General features: G+C 43.0%; 3 protein-coding genes and 1 pseudogene across 3 annotated transcripts; 1 reads left to right on the plus strand and 3 right to left on the minus strand.

The window, feature by feature from the left end:
- Positions 1-2,615: 2,615 nt before the first annotated feature.
- Positions 2,616-3,569, minus strand: LOC139783932 (uncharacterized). Its single transcript, XM_071723101.1, has 2 exons — positions 3,194-3,569; positions 2,616-2,941 (listed from the first exon to the last, which is right to left on the minus strand). The coding sequence occupies exons 1-2, from the start codon at positions 3,567-3,569 to the stop codon at positions 2,616-2,618; spliced, it is 702 nt and encodes a 233-aa protein (XP_071579202.1).
- A 741-nt stretch (positions 3,570-4,310) lies between these two features.
- Positions 4,311-5,490, minus strand: LOC139783933 (uncharacterized; annotated as a pseudogene).
- Positions 5,491-10,900: 5,410 nt separating this feature from the next.
- LOC139783934 (uncharacterized) lies at positions 10,901-11,554 on the plus strand (the record flags this gene model as incomplete). Its single annotated transcript, XM_071723102.1, has 1 exon — positions 10,901-11,554. A coding segment is annotated over one exon (654 nt), but the record flags the coding sequence as incomplete, so codon positions are not given.
- A 743-nt stretch (positions 11,555-12,297) lies between these two features.
- LOC139783935 (uncharacterized) lies at positions 12,298-12,885 on the minus strand. Its single transcript, XM_071723103.1, has one exon. It carries the CDS (start codon positions 12,883-12,885, stop codon positions 12,298-12,300), a length of 588 nt encoding a protein of 195 aa, XP_071579204.1.
- Positions 12,886-19,992: the final 7,107 nt, after the last annotated feature.

Raw genomic sequence — 19,992 nt, forward strand, 5'->3', positions numbered from 1 at the left:
TGACCGGCAATTATCGAGGTCCCGCGCATTCTAATTGTAACTTGAATTATAAAAATTCTCACTTTATCCCAGTAATATTTCATAATTTATCGGGTTATGATTCTCATTTTATAATAAAGACAATAGCTACCGCGTACGAAGGACGTGTAGACTTACTCCCAATTACCAAAGAAAAATACATTTTGTTTACGAAGAACGTTAAAAGCACTGAGGATAAAGACAAAAAAATTGCATCAAATTAAGATTCATCGACTCATACAAATTTCTCACCGCAAGTCTCGAAAAATTAGCATCATATCTCAGCAAGGATAAACTGCAAATATTACAACGCGAATTTTGTGAATTATCCACAGAAAATTTTGATTTGCTGACGCGAAAAGGTGTATTTCCATACGAGTACATTGACTGCGTCGAAAAGTTGGAGGACTCGTGTTTACCATCGCGCGACTCGTTTTACAGTTCATTGACAGGTGACACCGTATCCGAGAGCGATTACGAGCACGCCGTTAACGTCTGGCAGCGGTTCTCCGTTCGAACCTTGGGCGAATACAGCGATTTATATCTAAAGATCGATGTCTTGTTATTGGCCGACGTGTTTGAAAATTTTCGCGATAGCTGCGTCGCGAGTTATGGACTCGATCCGGCGTATTATTACACTCTACCAGGTTTTACGTGGGACGCTATGTTGAAACATACGCGTATCAATTTCGAACTGCTCACGGACATTGATATGGTCATGTTCATCGAACGTGGTATACGCGGCGGTTTGAGTCAATGTTCAAACAGATACGCACAAGCCAATAACAGGTACATGCAATCTTATGATTCGTCGAAACCAACGTCATACCTGATGTATTTCGATGTAAACAACTTGTACGGCTGGGCGATGTGTCGACCATTGCCCTATGCAGATTTTCAATGGGTCGAAAACGTAACCGATTTTAATGTTATGGATGTCGCGTTGGATTCGCCCACGGGTTACATTCTCGAAGTCGACATAGAGTATCCGCAGAATAAACACGACGCTCACGCCGACCTACCGTTCTGTCCAACGCGCGATAAACCGCCCGGCAAACGACAGGAAAAACTTCTCGCAACATTATACGATAAGAAGCGTTATGTAATACACTACCGCAACCTACAGCAGTGCACGCGCCACGGCCTTCGCGTCACAAAAATTCATCGCGTATTACAATTCTCTCAATCTCCATGGCTCCGCGAATACATCGAACTTAATACAAAATTTAGAACACTGGCCAAAAACGATTTCGAGAAAAATTTATATAAATTGATGAACAACGCGGTTTTCGGTAAAACTATGGAGAATGTTCGAAATCACGTTAATGTAAAATTATTAACAAAGTGGAGCGGTAGATACGGCGCGGAGGCACTGATCTCGAAACCAAATTTTCACAGTAGGACCGTTTTTTTCGGAAAATCTGATAGCCGTCGAACTGCGAAAACTCGAGGTTAAATTTGACAAACTTATTTACGTCGGCATGTGCATTCTCGATATATCCAAGACGTGTTTGTACGAATTTCATCACGAGTACATGTCTCCCCTGTATGAGGACATGTGTAGAATTATGTACACCGATACGGACAGTCTGATATATCACGTAAAATGCGAGGATGTGTACAAGAACATGAAACGCGATATCGCTAAATTCGACACGAGCGATTACGCGATCGACAACGCGTACGGTATACCGCTCGAGAACAAGAAGGTGCCGGGCTTGATGAAAGACGAAAACAACGGTGCGATCATGACCGAATTCGTCGGGCTTAGAGCAAAGATGTACGCCTTGCGAGTGGACGGTAAGAAAGATACGAAAAAGGCTAAAGGTGTTAAGAGTAATTTCGTAGCCAGGTCGATAACGTTCGACGATTACACGCGGTGTCTGCGAGACGAAATTGAAATGACGCGACAGCAGGCTTGCATAAGATCGGAAAAGCACGAGGTGTACACCGTGAACGAAACGAAAATCGCTCTGAGTCCGTATGACGATAAGCGATACATTATACCCGATTCGACCGATACGTTACCGTGGGGACATTATCAAATACCCCCTCCGAAAACGTAGTGTATTGTATGTATAAAATGTAATAGTATAACGTATGTAATAGTATAACGTATGTAATAGTATAACGTATGTAGTAGTATATGTATGTAATAGTATAACGTATGTATGTCGTATAACGTATGTAATAGTATAACGTATGTAGTAGTATATGTATGTCGTACGTATGTATGTAGTATAACGTATGTAATAGTATAACGTATGTCGTATAACGTATGAATGTATGAATGTATAACGTATGTATGTCGTATAACGTATGTAATAGTATAACGTATGTAGTAGTTATGTATGTAACGTATGTATGTCGTACGTATGTATGTCGTATAACGTATGTAATAGTATAACGTATGAATGTATGTAGTATAACGTAACGTATTGTGAGTATTATATTACAGTATTGGAAAGAATATTAATAAATATATTGCACATGTTTGTATTTCACATACTTTATTTGTATTTCATATATCAAACACTTTACATATGTATTACATATTACATATTTTTTATGTTAAAAAATAAAAAAGTTTGCACGTATTAAATAACATTTTCCTTATGTATCCATGAGTTGTGCGATCCATCGAATCCTAGCCATTTAACGTAAACCTCGTCGCCCCTCCTGCGCAGTACTTTCTCCACGAGATACACGTCCGGATAAGTCGCGCGATGGAACTCGTGTTCGTAGAACCCTCCAGCGACGGATTTTCCACGATAGTCCTCGAGTAGATAGGTTACGGGATTGGTACGCTGCACTTTAACAATCTTAAACACCTCGGTGGTCCAATTCGGCGTGTAACCCTTTTCGAAAATCGTCTTGTATTTGCTAACGCGTACCGAGTCGCCCGCTTTGAACTTTGCCAGACCTGCGATTTTTATCGCGCTGTATACGATAGCCAAGAGTTTTTCAGCGATCGCGGGGGTAACGTCGACGGGTCGCATGCCGATGGTTCGATGCTTGCGCGCGTTGTAATCCGATACGAGTCGCGGCAAGGCGCCGACCCATTTGTAACTTCCATTGAGCGTAAACATCTTCCACATGTCGTTCTTGAGCGTGCGATTGAATCGCTCGACGACCGACGCCTTCAATACCGAATATGTGGAATAATGATTGATACCGTGTTTCCTCACGAGACGTTGCACGTCGGTGTTGTAAAATTCCTTCCCCATATCGGTTTGTAGATTACTAGGGCACCTCCCGCTGCGTCGAATGATCTCAGCGACAGCGTTAGCTGTTTCGCTTCCGCCTTTACCCTTGAGTGGCACGGCCCACGCGTGCTTGCTCAATACATCGATGACGGTAAGTATGTAGTGGTAGCCTCCGTTGAAACGTGAGTACGGACGCATCTCGACGATGTCAGCCTGCCACAGGTCATCGTACCCTCGCACTATGACGTGTCTTCGGGGAAAATTTCTTCTCGCCGGAGCGTGCAGTTCCTCAACGAGTCGTTGCTTCTCGATATTTTTACGTCCGTCGGATTTTAGTGATGTCATGTTTTTGTTGCCGTTTATAACTGCTCGTTAGCCGTTTTTTAGCCGTTCCTGAGTCGTTTATTTCCGTTTGTTAACCGTTTATTTCCATTCGTCGTCGTCGTCGTCGTCGACGTTCTTTAACCGTTTGTAGCCTTTCCTGTCTCCGCGTAGTTCGCAGCTGTTTCTAAACCGCTCGTAATCGTTTTTAAGCTGTTTTTGAACCGTTCGACAACCGTCCGACAACCGTTCTTGAACCGCTAGACAGCCGTCCGACAACCGTTCTCGAATCGTTCGTTTTCGTTCGTCGCCGTCGTCAATTAACCGTTGCCTCTCTTCACTCGCCGCCTTTCGATAGTCGTTTCTGCTGAACCGTTTGTCCATTGTTGTTCGTTGTCGCGTCTGATTCAACGATAGTCGAATGGCGAAGCTCGTTTATCGTAGTCCGTAACGCTTGCAGATCCTTCTCGAACGTAGTCAGCTTCTCGTCTGATTCTTTTCGTTGATTGCTCAACATTTTAAAGAATTGATCAACGTATAGTTTATTAACCACGTCATCGTCAGCCTCCGGTTGCGCCACGCGGCGAATCTTCCGCAACCTTGCGTCAAAGTCCGTAACGGTAGCGACACAGAGCGTTATCGCGCACGAAATTTCTCATTAATCCGCTCCATCAATGGTATGGTTCGCCCCGTCTCTTCCGAGCGATATGCCAAACTTGTTGATCGGCATTTCAATGCTGATTGAATGGTTCACCGACGCATGGTTTAATTTATAATAAGTCCGGCTTCGCGAAGTTCCTTGATGATCGACATGATCTCGTTGTCGTGAGCATTGTTGCCAGCGTGGCGCGAAGCGTCGAGCAATCGGAGACGATCCACCAGCTCGTTGGGGTCGTCCCAGTGCACGTAGTCGATCTTATTGTCGGTTAGCGTCATCGCGCGAGGCATGGATAATCCCTTTCCAGATTTTTTCTTTCTGGATTCGATAGATATCAACGGTGCGATTACATATCTATACTTGTATCCCCTGTTGCCCAGTAATGGAGCATGCGCAATTGTGTTTGCGTTTATGATCACTCGTCTCCAACAGGATGCTCTTGTACGTTTGCTTATCGTCCTCCGTTGTAGATGTCGTCATTGGGATGATTCTTGAAGATCAACTCGTAAAGACCAGGTGTGCCGATATATCGTACGCCGCCGATAATTATGTTATCCGCCTTGTCCACGTCAAAACGTTTATTGCCGAGCATCATTCCATCGTTGTCGAAACGAACGCCGTACACGTAGTCTATAACCTTTTGATTGTCGCTCAAAGCAGATCCGATGTACTTTTGGCCCAACGGACCCAAGTGATCTCGCTTTGATTCTTCAAATATTTCTCGACCCTCCGCTGTCTGCAACTGCTTTCGAATGGACGTCTCAAGATTACTTGTGTTACGCTTTCGAAATCATCATCATCATTATCATCATCATCATCATCATCATCATCGCCGCTTGCGAGTGATTCGGAACTTGTACGTTGTATGGTTCGCGTCGCCGCGGACGGTGTAGAGGTTATCAGTGCAGGTACATTTAGTGGAGCAACTTTCGATCGTTTCGATTTAAGAAAATTAAGCGGCGTCGATCCGAAGCGATTCGACCAGGAGCTATCTCGTCTCCTCTTTCTCGACATCGCATCCTCCTCTTCGCGCTGTTGATCGGGTAACGTTTCCATCCCCGCGTCAGCGACGCTTTCCGGCTCCTCCTTCACCGCGATCGAGTTGTCGACGATCTTTTGCAGCGGTCCGATGAGGGGCTTAAAGTGCACGTCCAACTCAATGTCCTTCTCGATCTTACCGGTCTTCAAAGCGCGAAGTTTCTTGCGAATCGAATCACTCGTTTTCGCAATCTCTTTCACGATCTTCTCGCGTTCGCAAATATTCTCGCCCCCGTTGATCGCGGCCATCGCGGGGAAAACAAAGCAGAGTGTCGATGTCTCTATAACGCTAACGTTTCACCTCCGACGAGGTATCGGCAACGACTGATCGCTTTTGCGGTATCGCGAACACGTTAAATCCTTTTCTGTATCGGCCGTTCGAAAGCGCGCTGTCCTTGTCTATCACTACGAATCCGTACTTTTGTTGCCAACAATCGTGGCACAACGAGCAAAATTCGTCGTACGGCATGTCGGTATTTACGTGATCGTTGTACACGTGTTTCAAAGTGGTACCATCCTGTTTGAACAGGATCAGCAGGTTCGCGTTGTCGCGTATCAGATGTTTAGGTATTCTCGCGTACGTCTGACAGAGATAGAAGGAGTCAACGCTCGAGTGCCTGCCCATTGAGAAATACTCTCTCACCGCGTCTTGCTTATCGCACGCCACGTCATCGAAGACGAAGATCGAGTTTGGACGCGCGTCGCTCGGTGGAATGACGTCACTGTTATTGGAGAACGTAAAGTAGCCGATTTCATCGATCGATGTCAACAAATTCTCCAAATATCGATATTTCGGCTGTTGCAACGATTTCGAGTATACGTACACGTTTTCGAAACGTACGCCGTGCGGACTTTCCAACATGCTTATCAAAACGTTGGTTTTACCGCAATTCGAGGGGCCGCAAATAATCGCGCGTATAGTAGTCGGTAACATCGTACCGTTGCTTGCGTTTCTCCGCGTTGCCCCCCATCGACCGTAATCTGTCGTCGCAATTGGTCACGCGAATCGCCAACGGTTGTCGCACGAATCTCATTTTTTCCACACTGCCGACTCTCTGGCTGACTCGAACGCCTATTTATAGGCGAGCGGAACCGCGAATCGCTCAGTAGTAAAGATGTTCGTCCTACTGTCGAGACCTTCCGATATTCGCGGCTTGAGCGCCGAACAGCTGCAATTTGTGCCGAAAGCCGTTCTGTTGCAAACGTGCGGTAATCACGTCCACTGCGTGTGGGACAAGCTTCCGGAACATATAAAGGCGGATTTAGAGGTTCAGACCTATCGCCGCTGTTACGAACATTACAATCAACCGTGGCAGCGAACGCACATCGACGGTCCCGCGCCAATGATAAAGGATTGCGGCGAATGTCAACGAAAAAAATTGGTAGAGGCCTGTTAAATCGCGCGATAAACGCACTTACCGATCGAATTGCATATTCCCGGCTATCAATTTTGTGGCCCGGGCACTCATTTAGAAGAACGATTGGCGAGAGGCGATCAAGGTATTAATCCATTAGACGCGGCGTGTCGCGAGCACGACATAGCTTATTCGCGTAGCAACGATATCGCCGAGAGACACGAGGCGGACGAGATACTCGCTGCGGAAGCGCGAAAACGCATTACCGCGAAAGATTCGACTCTCGGAGAGAGAGCTGCCGCTACAGCCGTCTGGGTGGCCATGAAGGCTAAGACGAAGCTCGGAATGGGCTTGAAAACAAAGAAGACGAAGAAGAAGAAGAGATTATCGAACAGGCGAATACTTCCGGTGGCGAAACGAGGTGGCGTATTGCCGATTCTACCGTTGTTGGGAGTTCTTGGCTCGTTGGTCGGCGGAGCGGCGGGAGTCGTAAAGGCCGTGAACGATAACAAAGCCGCGCAACGTCAGCTGGAAGAATTGAAACGTCACAATCGCGCCATGAAAGGTCATGGACTTTATCTCGCTCCGTACAAACGCGGGCAAGGAGTGGCATCGAAGAAGAAAAAAAAAGTCGCGGAGATACTGAAAATTCCCAAGGGCGTAACAACCAACGTACAACTACAAAAACTGGCAAAACGTATGCGCATTCCATATTTTAGAGGTATTTTCATGCGTACTGCCTTACCAACAGAGGGAGTGCGTCGAAACGAGAGTGGTATCGTGAATTTGGATAACGCCGAGGGACCGGGTACTCACTGGGTGGCGTACGCGAAGAGGGGAGATCGAGCCATATATTTCGACAGTTTTGGCAATCTTCGACCGCCGAGGGAATTGGTGCTGTATCTAAAGAACAACATGACGAAGATAGAGTACAATCACATGCCTTTTCAACGATACGATCAGAGCAATTGCGGACAACTGTGTCTACGCTTTCTACAGACAGTTGACGATCAATTTAAAGACAACCGTCGCGCTGTTTGAACTCAGTATTCATTCAAACATGTCGCTGACATTCACGCTCACCGGCAAGAGTAGCGTCCTCGCGGTAAGCTACTTTCCCGCCGTGGACTTGAGCGATGGTGATTACGAGCTCGGCCTGACAAATTTTGAAACCTATTACACGATACCGAACGTGAATTCTTCGAACAATAAATTCTACTTTGACGACAAGGAAATTACCATTCCCGAAGGATCGTACGAATTGCGTGATATAAACACGTATCTAAGACGCGTCATTTTACGGGATCAATCCAATAATGTCGCGAGAAAGAAACACGTCGGCGAAGATGAAGACTATCCGTTGATTATTCGTGCCAACAACAATACGATGAAGAGCGAGATCAAGTGCGCTTTCAGAGTAAACTTTAACAAACCGAACAACATTGGATCGCTGCTGGGATTTTCAACGAATCGCGTGCTGGAGCCGCGACAATGGTACGAATCGGACGTACCGATAAATATCATTAGCGTAAACATCATTCGCGTACAGCAACGACAAGTACGTGCACACGATACACGAGTTTTCACCGAGCGTGCCACCAGGATATAAGATATCGGAAACGCCGGCACAGATCATTTACCTGCCAATCACCGTACGGAGCATTACGGACCTAACGATTCGCGTTGTGGATCAGGACGATCGATTGATTGATTTTCGAGGAGAATAGATCACCGTCAGATTGCACGTACGACTGCGACAGCGATAACGCGCGCGAGTGTACGGACGACATATGAAATGCTCGTACTGAACGACTCGGAGCACGCGAGAGATAAGAATATCTTTACGGCAGCGGTCGACGATATCACCCGATCAACATTCGGTGGAGCTAAAAAAGAGACGAGAAAGAAGCTCACCGCATCGAACGTTGAATTTCTACGATCTTTGGGATTCGCGGTGCGAAATATCTGAGGAAGCATGGTCGATATCCTTAACATTGGAGGTGAACCGATCTTTGACGACAGTGTCGTCAAGATTGAAACACACACGTACAGTCCGTACGCCAATACGACGTTTGGACACAGCGACGAGATAAGAATACCCATACAACAACAAGATTTATACACGTTGCCGTGCGAAAGCTTTCTCTACGTCGAAGGAAGATTGGTGGTAAAGAAAAGGAGTAACTAGTCTATGACAGCGTTTGTAACTAATTGCGTGGCGTTCATGTTCGATGAAATTCAATACGAGCTCAACGGCGTGGAGATTGATCGCAGCAGAAACGCTGGAATAACCAGTACTCTCAAGAACTATGTATCGATAACGTACGACAAGGCGGAGATGTTGCGGAATGCTGGATGGGACATTTCACCTACCCGCTCGGAAGGATATTTCAATTTTTGCGTTCCGCTCTACACATTGTTAGGCTTTTGCGAGGATTACAAACGCGTGATTGTTAACGCTCGTCACGAATTAATTTTGATACGAGCGCGTAACGATAACAATTGCATTATAGGAAATCCTACGACTGAGCCGGAAATCGAATTGTTCAAAGTACAATGGCGAATGCCTCACGTTACGTTAAACGAAGTTAATAAACTGTCCATGTTACGGGCCTTGGGAAGCGGACGATATCTTAGTGTCAGTTTTCGTTCGTGGGATCTGTACGAGTACCCCCTGCTGCAGAGCACGACCAAGCATTCGTGGGCCGTCAAGACTGCGACTCAGTTAGAGAAACCGCGATACGTTATCTTTGCGCTGCAGACCGGTCGCAAAAATAACATGGCTCAAAATATTGGCTATTTCAATCACTGTAACTTGACCAATATCAAGCTTTATCTAAACTCTGAATCTTATCCATACGATGACTTAAATCTAGATTTTGAAAAAAATCGATACGCCCTTCTTTATGATATGTACGCGCGTTTTCGTAAAGCTTATTACGGATACGATCGCTACGATACGTTTCTCAATTTGACTACATTCCTGACGCTTGGACCTTTCGTCATCATCGATTGCTCCCGACAAAACGAGTCCGTCAAGAGCGCCACCGTGGATGTGCGAATAGAATTTGACTGTAAAGAGAACGTGCCTGCAAATACTACCGCCTATTGTTTCATCTTGCATGACCGCGTAATCGAATACTGTCCGTTGTCAAACGTAGTGCGCAAACTCACGTAAATTGTAATGTCGGTAAAAATTTCGATATAAGAGAGACGGATGTATCGCGATGTGATACAGTACGGATCGTGCCTTCGTTGCATCATGATCGCGCCAACGTTCGTCGATCTGCAAGGATTCATCGTCGGGATGAAATTTGTCGTAAAGGAGGTAGCGGTGCTGAGAAACGGGGCTGTTCTGGCGCATCACATCTTTACATGCCCCATGCCATGGAGTCTCCTTACAAAATTCGACAAGTCATGTGCTTCCTGGTTGATTCACAATCACCATGGATTACGATGGGAAGATGGAAACGTGCCGTACAGCATGGTGAAACGTTTAATTACATCGGCCGTGCTCGGTGAGCACGAGGACGACGACGATGACGACGAGATGCCGACTCTCGTGTACGTCAAGGGATGCCAGAAACGAGAATGGCTGGTGGATCTGCTTGAGAATAAAGCGAGAAAAAACTTAACCATCGAGACTTTGGATGCGGATTACGAAGATATCGAATCTTTAAATAATCTAGATGTTACCAATACTGTGCGATGTGGAAAACATGTTAAGAATTGCGCATTGCAAAATGTATTAAAAATATTTAACTGGTGGTCGCGACGCCAGAGAGAGATGTAATTTTTTTTAAATAAAAAAATATAAATTTTACAATGTTTAATTTCCTTTTCCCTTTCCCATTAGTCGATAGTGTAAAAAAATTAAATAATAAGTAGGTATACGTGACGAATTCTAACTTGAGAGCTTCGAGGGGGGGTATCAGGTTTAGACGAACATGTCTGAACATGTTTCACGGTTGATGTCATGCGGAGAGGGGGTATACGTCTTAATACAGAAAAAATCCTACCTTAGTCCCCTCTCCTAAATTTCAGAGCTCTGATTGCGCGTTACAGAAACATTAATTTCCCCCTCCTTCATCATAGTTTTTTGGAAATTGCCGCGTATACTCGATTAATTTTATACGATTAGTCTCGTATCGGCTGCTTGTGTGAACGGTCCGCTTCTCATAACCGAGAGAAAGAATGTATTCCGTTGAAGGAAGCAACGGCGGCAGTAGACGTATGAATTATTACGTACCGATTCCCGATGTTGAAACTCCAACGTGTGAAAACAAGTAAGTTTTGTTTAATTTATAGAGCTATATATTTTTATATCTTTTTGCGAATTGTATTATTTTGAAAGTAATCTCATTATTTTTTTCTACAGCATCTCGTTGGAGCGTCGCGCGGTTCGTATACTAGGCAGACGATACGCATTGACATCAACGGCTTATAAATATTTGGATATTGGAATCAGCGTGGGACCTGTGTCCTCTGTGGAACTACTTCTCGGTGATAACCGAGGAAATCAGATGGTGTTGGCTCATACGACGTGGACAGCGCTAATTGAAAGACGTGCGGATATCGAACGACTCCTGCAGTCAACCGCACCTTCATCAATGTTGATTCGAGATCTGCGTATAGAACTCGTAAAAATACGCGATGCGAATGTTGTAAAACTTACGTTGCATAATAATTCCATGTATATGAAATCATCGACCGTATTCTTCTTGTTCGAACTAGAACATTGCGTCGAGAATGTGTATTTTCAACTATGCCAAAATGTTCATGGCGTAAGTGAAAAATTTAAACAATTTGTAATCATTTTACGAAGAAATTGTATAACCGATAAATGTGATGCAGCAAGAACCTTGCGCGATGTTTTTGATAAAAATTCGATTGTTGATTGCGAATTATTAGCTTATGCTTTAGACAATATTGTATACGATGCGACACATGAGAAATAAATTAACGTTTATATGATAAAAAGTTTATTATCTTTCAATTCTCCCAATTATTTATTATAAAGAAAAGAAATGTGAACGAGAGAGAACGCGAACGAAGAGACAGTCGCGTTGCTGCGTGAGACGGTTAAGTCGCCTAAAATTTTTGATCGAGTACCTACGTCGACCATCGATGCTCGACCATCTGCAGTGCGAGATGATATTCGTTTATAAATTCTGTCATCAACGTTCGTCGATAGCCATAGAAATTGAGTCGCGTTGCTGCGCTTATGCCGTCTAGTGTTTATAAAATCTAGCTGCCTGTCATCAGCGCTCGCCTTTGTAACGCGCGACGCTATAACCGAATGGCGCCGCGAAACCCCGATAAGCGGCTCTTCCTACGAAGAAAGGTGAAAAGGACCGCGGCGTCACGCTAGTCGCAGGTCATAAATTATAGCCGCCTGCCATAGGCGCTCGCTCGCATCTGAGGTGTGAAATGACATCTGTTTATAAATACTATCGGCCGAACATCGACGCGAGGCGGCATTTGTTTATCGAACATGCCCCGACGCGCTCGCCTGATCCCCCCTCTCCCCCCCCCTTCCCTAGGACCTCCGCGATCTCGAGGCCCTCCCCCCCCCGCCAACCCTATGCTGGGAACGCAGGTCCCCCCCCCGCAGACCCCTCGGCCGGACCGCGGCGCTAGAGTCCCCCCCCCCGCCCCGCTCCCCCCTCGAGCACCCCGGCCTAGAAGTCTCACTATCTCCCTACTCTCGAAGTATCTGTTCAAGCTTTAATTCGGTCAGAGCTTGCTCATCACGCATTAAATCGATAAATTTCCATGGAGTAACATGAGCCGCTTGAGCACGAATGTTAAAGGCGTTATGCCAACCTTCAACGATGTTGTTGGTACGATCTCCACCTTCAAGAGTAGTATCGTAATGATTCCACAAGGCAACGGGAAATAAAGCACCACTTCGTACTTTACGCCGATTAATAGTACCGATCCAAGTTAATTCGAAATAAGAAAGCAACATTTTCCATTCGCCGTGATCGGAGTAAAATGGTGACGCAATTAATGCCTCGTATGCAGCTTCCACGTCAGCCGGAGGTACAAATGCGAGTGCACTTAACATCCTGAGATTCAACGCGTAGTCACCACTACGAGCATATGCTGATTGCAGTCCAAATTGTTGAATGTGCTTCCAAATGCACTGTGACATATGGAAAAAACAACCTTTAACAGTAACGCCAACAAACACTTTAGTAATTGCTTTGATAAATGCGCGTTCGAAGTCAACCATCACTGTCACCGGTTGTAAACGTGGCTCCATTGACTGCAACTCTTTCAGCATTTTCGTGTAGACTTTCTCGCTTTTACCGGTTGTCAGCACAAACTCAAGCGGCACCACCTCACCTCCAACAGCCCCATGTATGGTGTATATTTGTTAAAATATGTTAGGAACGACGCGAAATGTACCATCGGCATACCACACATCACACGAGCGTAATACATTCAAATTCCGTTCTGTTGTAAAAATCAATATTCTTTCATTTTTTTTTGTCGTAATGCTACAGTCACTTTTCAAAAATGATTCGTTCTTCCACGTGTTGCGATAACCATCGGCCACTACAAAATCAGCAATAGTGGAGGAATTTGATGGTACATTTTGCTCAACATGACGAATGCGGCGAACCGTACAGCTGAGATCTCTTCGGCTTGGGAGCTGCCCACTAGCTGCCACAGACACTTCAGCAGTGGCTGCAGCAACAATGACTCCTGTCGGCTCTCGAGTTTGTTTTGCTTTCTTTCGCAGTTTGGCCAATACCTTCATTACCTCCACTTTGGCGGGATCCGGCGCGTGAGAATGATCAAATTCCTCAGTTACTCTACCTATAAACTCATTTATATCATCAATAATAAAATCGAGCACTCACTGTCGCACACAGCAATACTAACATACCTCTTTTATTTTTAGTGGATATATAGCAGCGTCCACGGCATTTGCCGGTTTTATGTAATACACATCGCCAGATAAATTTTCCGGCACCCTCGCGATGAAATACATATATATATATATCCGCAATGAACAAGATTTTCACCGCGTTTCTGATTTGTCACAAAATGCAGCATCATTCTTAACAGACAACCTCGCAAAATTAAGGCACTCGATGAAATGTGCGACAAACGATCAATAGCGCACACAAGATACACAATATTATTGTAGCACTAGCAACGCTGACTGAGGCCACCTGACGGATTTCGAACACCTGTGCTACAACCAGCAGGATTTTCGAGCTGGAATGCTAATGAACAGGACGTTTTTGACAAGGGAACATTTTAATCGGGATCTTAAGGATGGGATGTTTTTGTTGTTGGGATTATTTTGATCGGGGATCATATTTTTCGGGATCTTTAGGGTGAGATTTTTTTGTTGGGATCATTTTCACCGGGGGATATTCAACGTTCACCGTCTCTCCACACATTTGTTATGAGACAACCAGCGCGTTTCGCTTAACTTTAAAATTTTGCAATGCTTTACTTGAAAGCAATCGCAAAACTCGCGAAAAATTGCCGAACGTTTCGAACTGCTGTTTATATATGTAGCTACTTTTTTAAAGAAATCGTCGCAAAATGGCGGTATTTTGTCGCATGCAGCGTGTGCAGCTAATGCAGCCGAATGGCATGGACATGGAAGTGTTAATAAATGTTTACACATCTGTTCTAATTTCGTCTTAAATGAAATATATTTTCCTGTCATTACAGACGCATTGTCACATGACAGGGCAACAATATTTGAGAAGGAAATCTGTAAATTCAACATTTCACATTTGAATGCATGGAACAACTTTTCAGCACTAGAATCTCTCGCATCAATATTGAACAATTTGACTAATTGTGAGCGAACATCTAATGTCTCAGGATCAATGTATCGAACGAAAAAGGTCATCCATTTTTCATTACAGATATCAGATGTTTCATCTACAAAAATAGAGAATTTTGTTCTCTGAAGGTTGTTAACGACATTTTCACTTTCAACCGGATACAAAACATTTGAAATTATGTTTTTACATTTAGTTTGACCCATGCTCATGCTTTTTACCACAGGATCTTGTGTTATATGTTGAAATAAGTTAAGAATTTCTTGTGCCGTGTGGTAAGGTATATTTCTTTCTGCAATTAAAGCGGCAAATAATATTTCCGCTGTTTTTGAACGCTCATCAAATGACAAAAGAGATTCTTTATCTTGCGTATTAAAATCATCATTTGATTTGTTCGCTTCAATACCTATCTTTTTTGGCATAAATTTAAATGACTTTCAGATTCTGCGTGCCGACGAATATGCGATAAATGGGCAGCAAAAGATTTATCGCAAATTGCACACAAACATATACTGCTATCATGCGGAACCTCACGTAACCATAACTTAAAATTGTCAATATCTAGCCATTTGTTATTAAATATTGACTTCCTCGATGTATCTTTTACAGGTATGTCATCATTATTAGATAATGATACATTTCTTTTCAAGCTTTTTCGGTGACACGCAGAATCCGCATGTCTGGAAACATGTGCTGCATTGCACGAAAAATTTCCATTGCACACAGTGGAATAATAAAGACTTTCATCGTGTGATACTTCACGTATCCAATATTTATAACGCTCATCACTAAGCCAAGCTTCTACGAAACTTCGCTTAGGTTTCTTGGGCAATTTATCACACATTTCCATATCGGAAAAAAGCAAAGCGAAAGAATTAAATGGGAGAAGGATGAAAATAAAAAAGTAAAACAAAATGTATGTGTTGTGTGTGCGTGTGTGTTGCAAATAGAGATCAGGACCCTGTGGTTCGTCACTCCCACAGTATTTTATGACTCTAAACCCTCTCTAGCTGCGTGTGTGTGCGTACGGACAAATAATGGTGAATAAATGCGGAAAGAATGACAAAAAGAGAATGATAGCTGCTACAGTAACCTTAATAATCCTTGAGAATACCAAGATATTTGTAAGCTTCTATGACACGGTGAGATTAATAAGACGCCAAGACGTTTATTGAAAGCGGAGTCGCCGGAGTCGCGAGTCGCGAGAAACAAGTGCATGGGAATCAAGTGGATTATCGATAAGTCAGCTGTCATAATGCAATTATCGACACATTACACGAAAATCGCGTGATTTACATCCCGATATCGAAACCATATTATTACGTAAATCTTTATCGATCTTCCAATGTGCGCATGAGATGTATTTTACATTCCAGGAACTCGATTCTTGAATTCGTTCGCAAGAGAGACGTATGCGCAAATTCTGCTTTTACAGGAAAGTGACAAGTTGATTGGCTATCAAATGACTTTTAGCAAATCAACTTGCAAGATTTCTATAAAAGCAAAATTTGCGCGTTTTTCTTGCGAATGAATTCAAGAATCAAGCACCAGGCTTCTTTTTCCTACATCTCACATAGAAACAAATTCCAATAGAAAACCATGTATTACAAAAAAAAACATTAAAAATAAAGTTTCAATTTATTAATATACTTTAAGATGTGTGCAACAATGAATAATATTAAACAAAAAATATTAATTGATTTAATACTTACAGTATTAATAATGTAGAATGCAATTTACAACTCACGCGCCCTTTTATGTTTCAAAATTCAACTTTCCGATATAATTGCAATGCGTATCGCGGAAGAAAATTATCAAGTAAGATAATTGATTGCGTTAAAAATAGTCATTTTTGAGGAAGAGAATTATTTGATAAGGTACCCTCTTATTTGAAAAGGTACAGTTTCGTGGGAAAGGTTTTAACCATTTGTAAAAGCGCTTCAAAAGATTACAGCAATGAAAAATATGACATTTGTTGGTGAGATGAAAGCATTTCCTAACTTTTCGGAATAACATATACATATATTAAAAAGTAACGAAAATAATTGTCGCAGCAAACATACAACATAACTACTAGATTTGGCTCCCGAATTGAAGCCGCGTTGTTCTTGATTTAGCAATTCATCAGGCGTTGCTCGTCATGTGATGAAGTAAATTGAAATATTCACGAAACGTCGTATTCTAAACCAAGAACAACACCTAGTGATAGTACAATTTATTCACCGCGATGAAACACCGCGAAGTCTGAAATATCAGACATAATTTTTTGAAAACAGCAAATATAATAAGAAATAATTTATTTTGCTCGAATTATTACGTGCAAAAAATGAATAGGGGAGACCGGGGCTAAAAGGTCAACGGGGTTGAAGCGTCAAATCAAATATCTCGGAACCTGTATATTGTGTGAACTCGCTATTAACATTGTAAACGCTGCTTATGGTACCCATGTGACCAACGGAGTTTCGGCAGGTTACCTGCCGTATTATGATTTTTACGAGGGCAAACGTGTTTTCGGAAGGTGAAAGTTACATTTTCTGTGCGTGGAAATTTTGTAATATCTGCAATAATATTTGCTCTCCAAATCTCGAGGTACGTGATTATAAAGAGTAATGCATGCTGAACACGAATCCAGTGTAGTTTTTTCATTATCGTTGATGTCTAATATTTCGTGGGCGATCAAACCTGAAACTTGTGTTTGGGGCTAATCGGTCAGTAAGCAGTCCAGATGCATTTCCAAGGCATTTCCGGGCATTTCCAGGCTCATTGCATATGGAATATGGATGAGACGGGAATTACAACCGTTCAGACACCGAATAGAGTCATCGGACGTCGAGGAGTGAAACAAGTCGGGCGAGTGACTTCTGCGGAAAGAGGAACCCTCGTAACTATTTTTTAATAATGTTTCGCATAAAAATTTTAAATAAATTTTTATATTTTTTTCTTAAAAAACAATTATTAAAATGTATCCTATCATTTTTTAGGATTAAATGTACGTATATGTATTGAAAATGCAGTGTGACGTTTAAACCCCGGCATTTTTGAGATTTCAATTTTTCCACCGTTGTCGTTTTTGCTCTATACCGGTTAAACAAAGCGACGTAGACAAAAATTTCCTATATAAATTTTGTAGCTAAAGGTTCACTCTTTACAGTGGTATACCACATTTAACTAAAATTATTTATTTTGTTGTTAAAAATCGGCACCGAAGAAAAACTGACCTTTTAGCCCCGGTCTCCCCTACATAGCAATCCGTGGTAAATAAATTGTATTTTATCTCTGTCGTTTTCAGTAAATTAAAGGATGTATCTCAGGACGAAACATCGCAGATCAAGATTGTTTATATCTATCCACCTCGAGATAAACGAAAGACGACAAATTGTGTGGTGGAGGTATCGGCTAGCATCAGGGCGCTATTACTCAAGGAGAAACATGTCTTCGTAAATTACTTTGCGTGTAAAGTCTCTGATCACATAAAGGTGCTGCAATGTTTCAAATGCCTTATTGCATTTGGACATTTTGCCAAACATTGTCGATTTTCATCACTCTGTGGTCACTGCGCTGAGGCATATAAAATGAAGGACTGTGAGAAGAGGAAAGAGTCCCCGATTTGTGGCAATTGTAAAAGATGGACGTCTCATGAGGAACCGTCGCACTCTGCCTTGGACAGCAAACTCTGCCCAATTTTGCGTAGAAGAATAGCGGATAGAATCAACAGTATTAACTATGGTTAACAATTCGATTGATTACTTACGCGTCTGTCGTGTAAATTGTCAGTCTTTATTAGCGCATCTTGATGAATTTCGATCTTTTTTTGAGGGTTCAGGATACCACATTATTTGTCTGTCCGAAACTTGGTTAAGATCATCTATCTCGGATAGTATGGTTTTATTGCGTGGGTATCATATTGTGAGGCAGGATCGAGCGGGCAAGACTGGCGGGGGTTTTGCGGTCTACCTGAGTGACCAGCTCAGCTCCAGAGTGATCCATCATTCCGATGACGAATACTGCAGAAAGCCTGAGTACTTGATGGCGGAGATCTTAGCTAATGGGAATTCGAAGCTTCTACTCACAGTGGTATATAGGCCTCCCCACTGTGGATACTTGTCAGATATTTTCAACACCATCGCTGATTTGTCTGCTCTGTATAGGCACATTATCATTCTTGGTGACTTCAACGCAGATCTAGACTCTCATTTGACGCGGAGTAAATTAGGACCCTTGTAAATACGCTACATCTTTCTTTAGTGCCGTATGCACCAACGCATCATACGCGCGCGTCCTCTACCCGACTTGACTTGTGCATAATCGATGACGCTGAAAAATTAATCTCCTACGGCCAACATGATGTAAGTTTTCTTTCGGCTCACGATCTGATCTATGTTGAATATAACCTCAGAATTAAACGTGTCCATGATTGATGCGTCTGGGTCAGGGATTTTCGGTCTTTTGACTCCGAGAGCTTCCTTGATGAGCTTGATTCATGTAACTGGAGCATCCTATTCGAGGCTAACGATATCAATAAGAAAGTTGAGATACTTAATGAGTATGTTATTGGATGTTACAACAAGCATGCGCCTCTCCGTAGGATCAAACCTCGGCACCTGCCGGCACCTTGGCTCTCGAATGACATTAAGTCAAAAATGGCTGAAAGAGACAAAGCAAGGAGAAGGTGGAGGAGACAGAGAACAGACGCGAACTATGAGAGGTTCAGACTTCTGAGAAATCTTACGCAAAACATGGTTCGTGAGACTAAAAGTAAGTACTATCTCACTACATTTCAGGATCTCACAGACATGAATTCTATAAAAAAGAGGTTAAAACATCTTGGCCTAATTAAATCGAATACCATGATAAACAGAGTACTCTTCTCAAACGAGGATTTAAATAAATATTTTTCGGGTTCTTCTACGAGGCTTGATGAAGAAGAGGAGGACAGTCCATGATCTGGGCGAGGAGGTGTATAGTGATGCAAAATTTTATTGGAGTCATGTTGAGCCTCAGCAAGTTGTCAAGGCGCTACGAAGGATAAAATCTAACGCCACTGGTGAAGATGGACTGTCGGCTAAATTAATTGTCACAGCTTTGCCCAGCATTCTTCCAGCAGTAATGCATATTTTTAATTACTGTTTCACAGCTGGGGTTTATCCTGACTTGTGGAAGATGGCCTTAATATGCCCTATTCCAAAGGTTAAATGTCCCTCGGAACTGCGAGATTATAGACCTATCTTAATTTTGTGTGCGATCTCAAAGGCTACGGAGCGTATCACTGCGGACCAAATCAAAGAGTATCTCAGGAAATATGACATTCAGGATCCGTATCAGTCTGCGTATAGGAAGGGCCACTCCACTCAAACAGCATTAGTGAGGTTTCTTGACGATGTGAGACAAGCGGCGGATTCAAAAATGGTTACCATTTCTGTTTTCTTTGACTTTACCAAGGCTTTTGATAATGTCTGCCACAGAATTTTAATTGAAAAACTAAGAAATGCAGGTTTCTCTTGCTCTGCTCTTCGCTGGATCTGCGCTTATCTGGATGATAGGAAACAGGCAGTCCGTAATCCTGTTTCTTGTGACAAATC

This window comes from Temnothorax nylanderi, unplaced genomic scaffold, assembly GCF_030848795.1.
Source record: "Temnothorax nylanderi isolate EJ_2023f unplaced genomic scaffold, tnyl_v1.0 TNYL_tig0561_pilon, whole genome shotgun sequence".
Classification (NCBI taxonomy): domain Eukaryota; kingdom Metazoa; phylum Arthropoda; class Insecta; order Hymenoptera; family Formicidae; genus Temnothorax; species Temnothorax nylanderi.

Coding starts and splice junctions, on each gene's coding strand:
- LOC139783932 (XM_071723101.1), bottom strand. CDS start 3,569: ATGACATCACTAAAATCCGACGGACGTAAAAATATCGAGAAGCAACGA. Junction 2,942..3,193: donor ACGTCTCGTGAGGAAACACG/GTATCAATCATT, acceptor TAAAAATCGCAG/GTCTGGCAAAGTTCAAAGCG.
- LOC139783935 (XM_071723103.1), bottom strand. CDS start 12,885: ATGCTGAAAGAGTTGCAGTCAATGGAGCCACGTTTACAACCGGTGACA.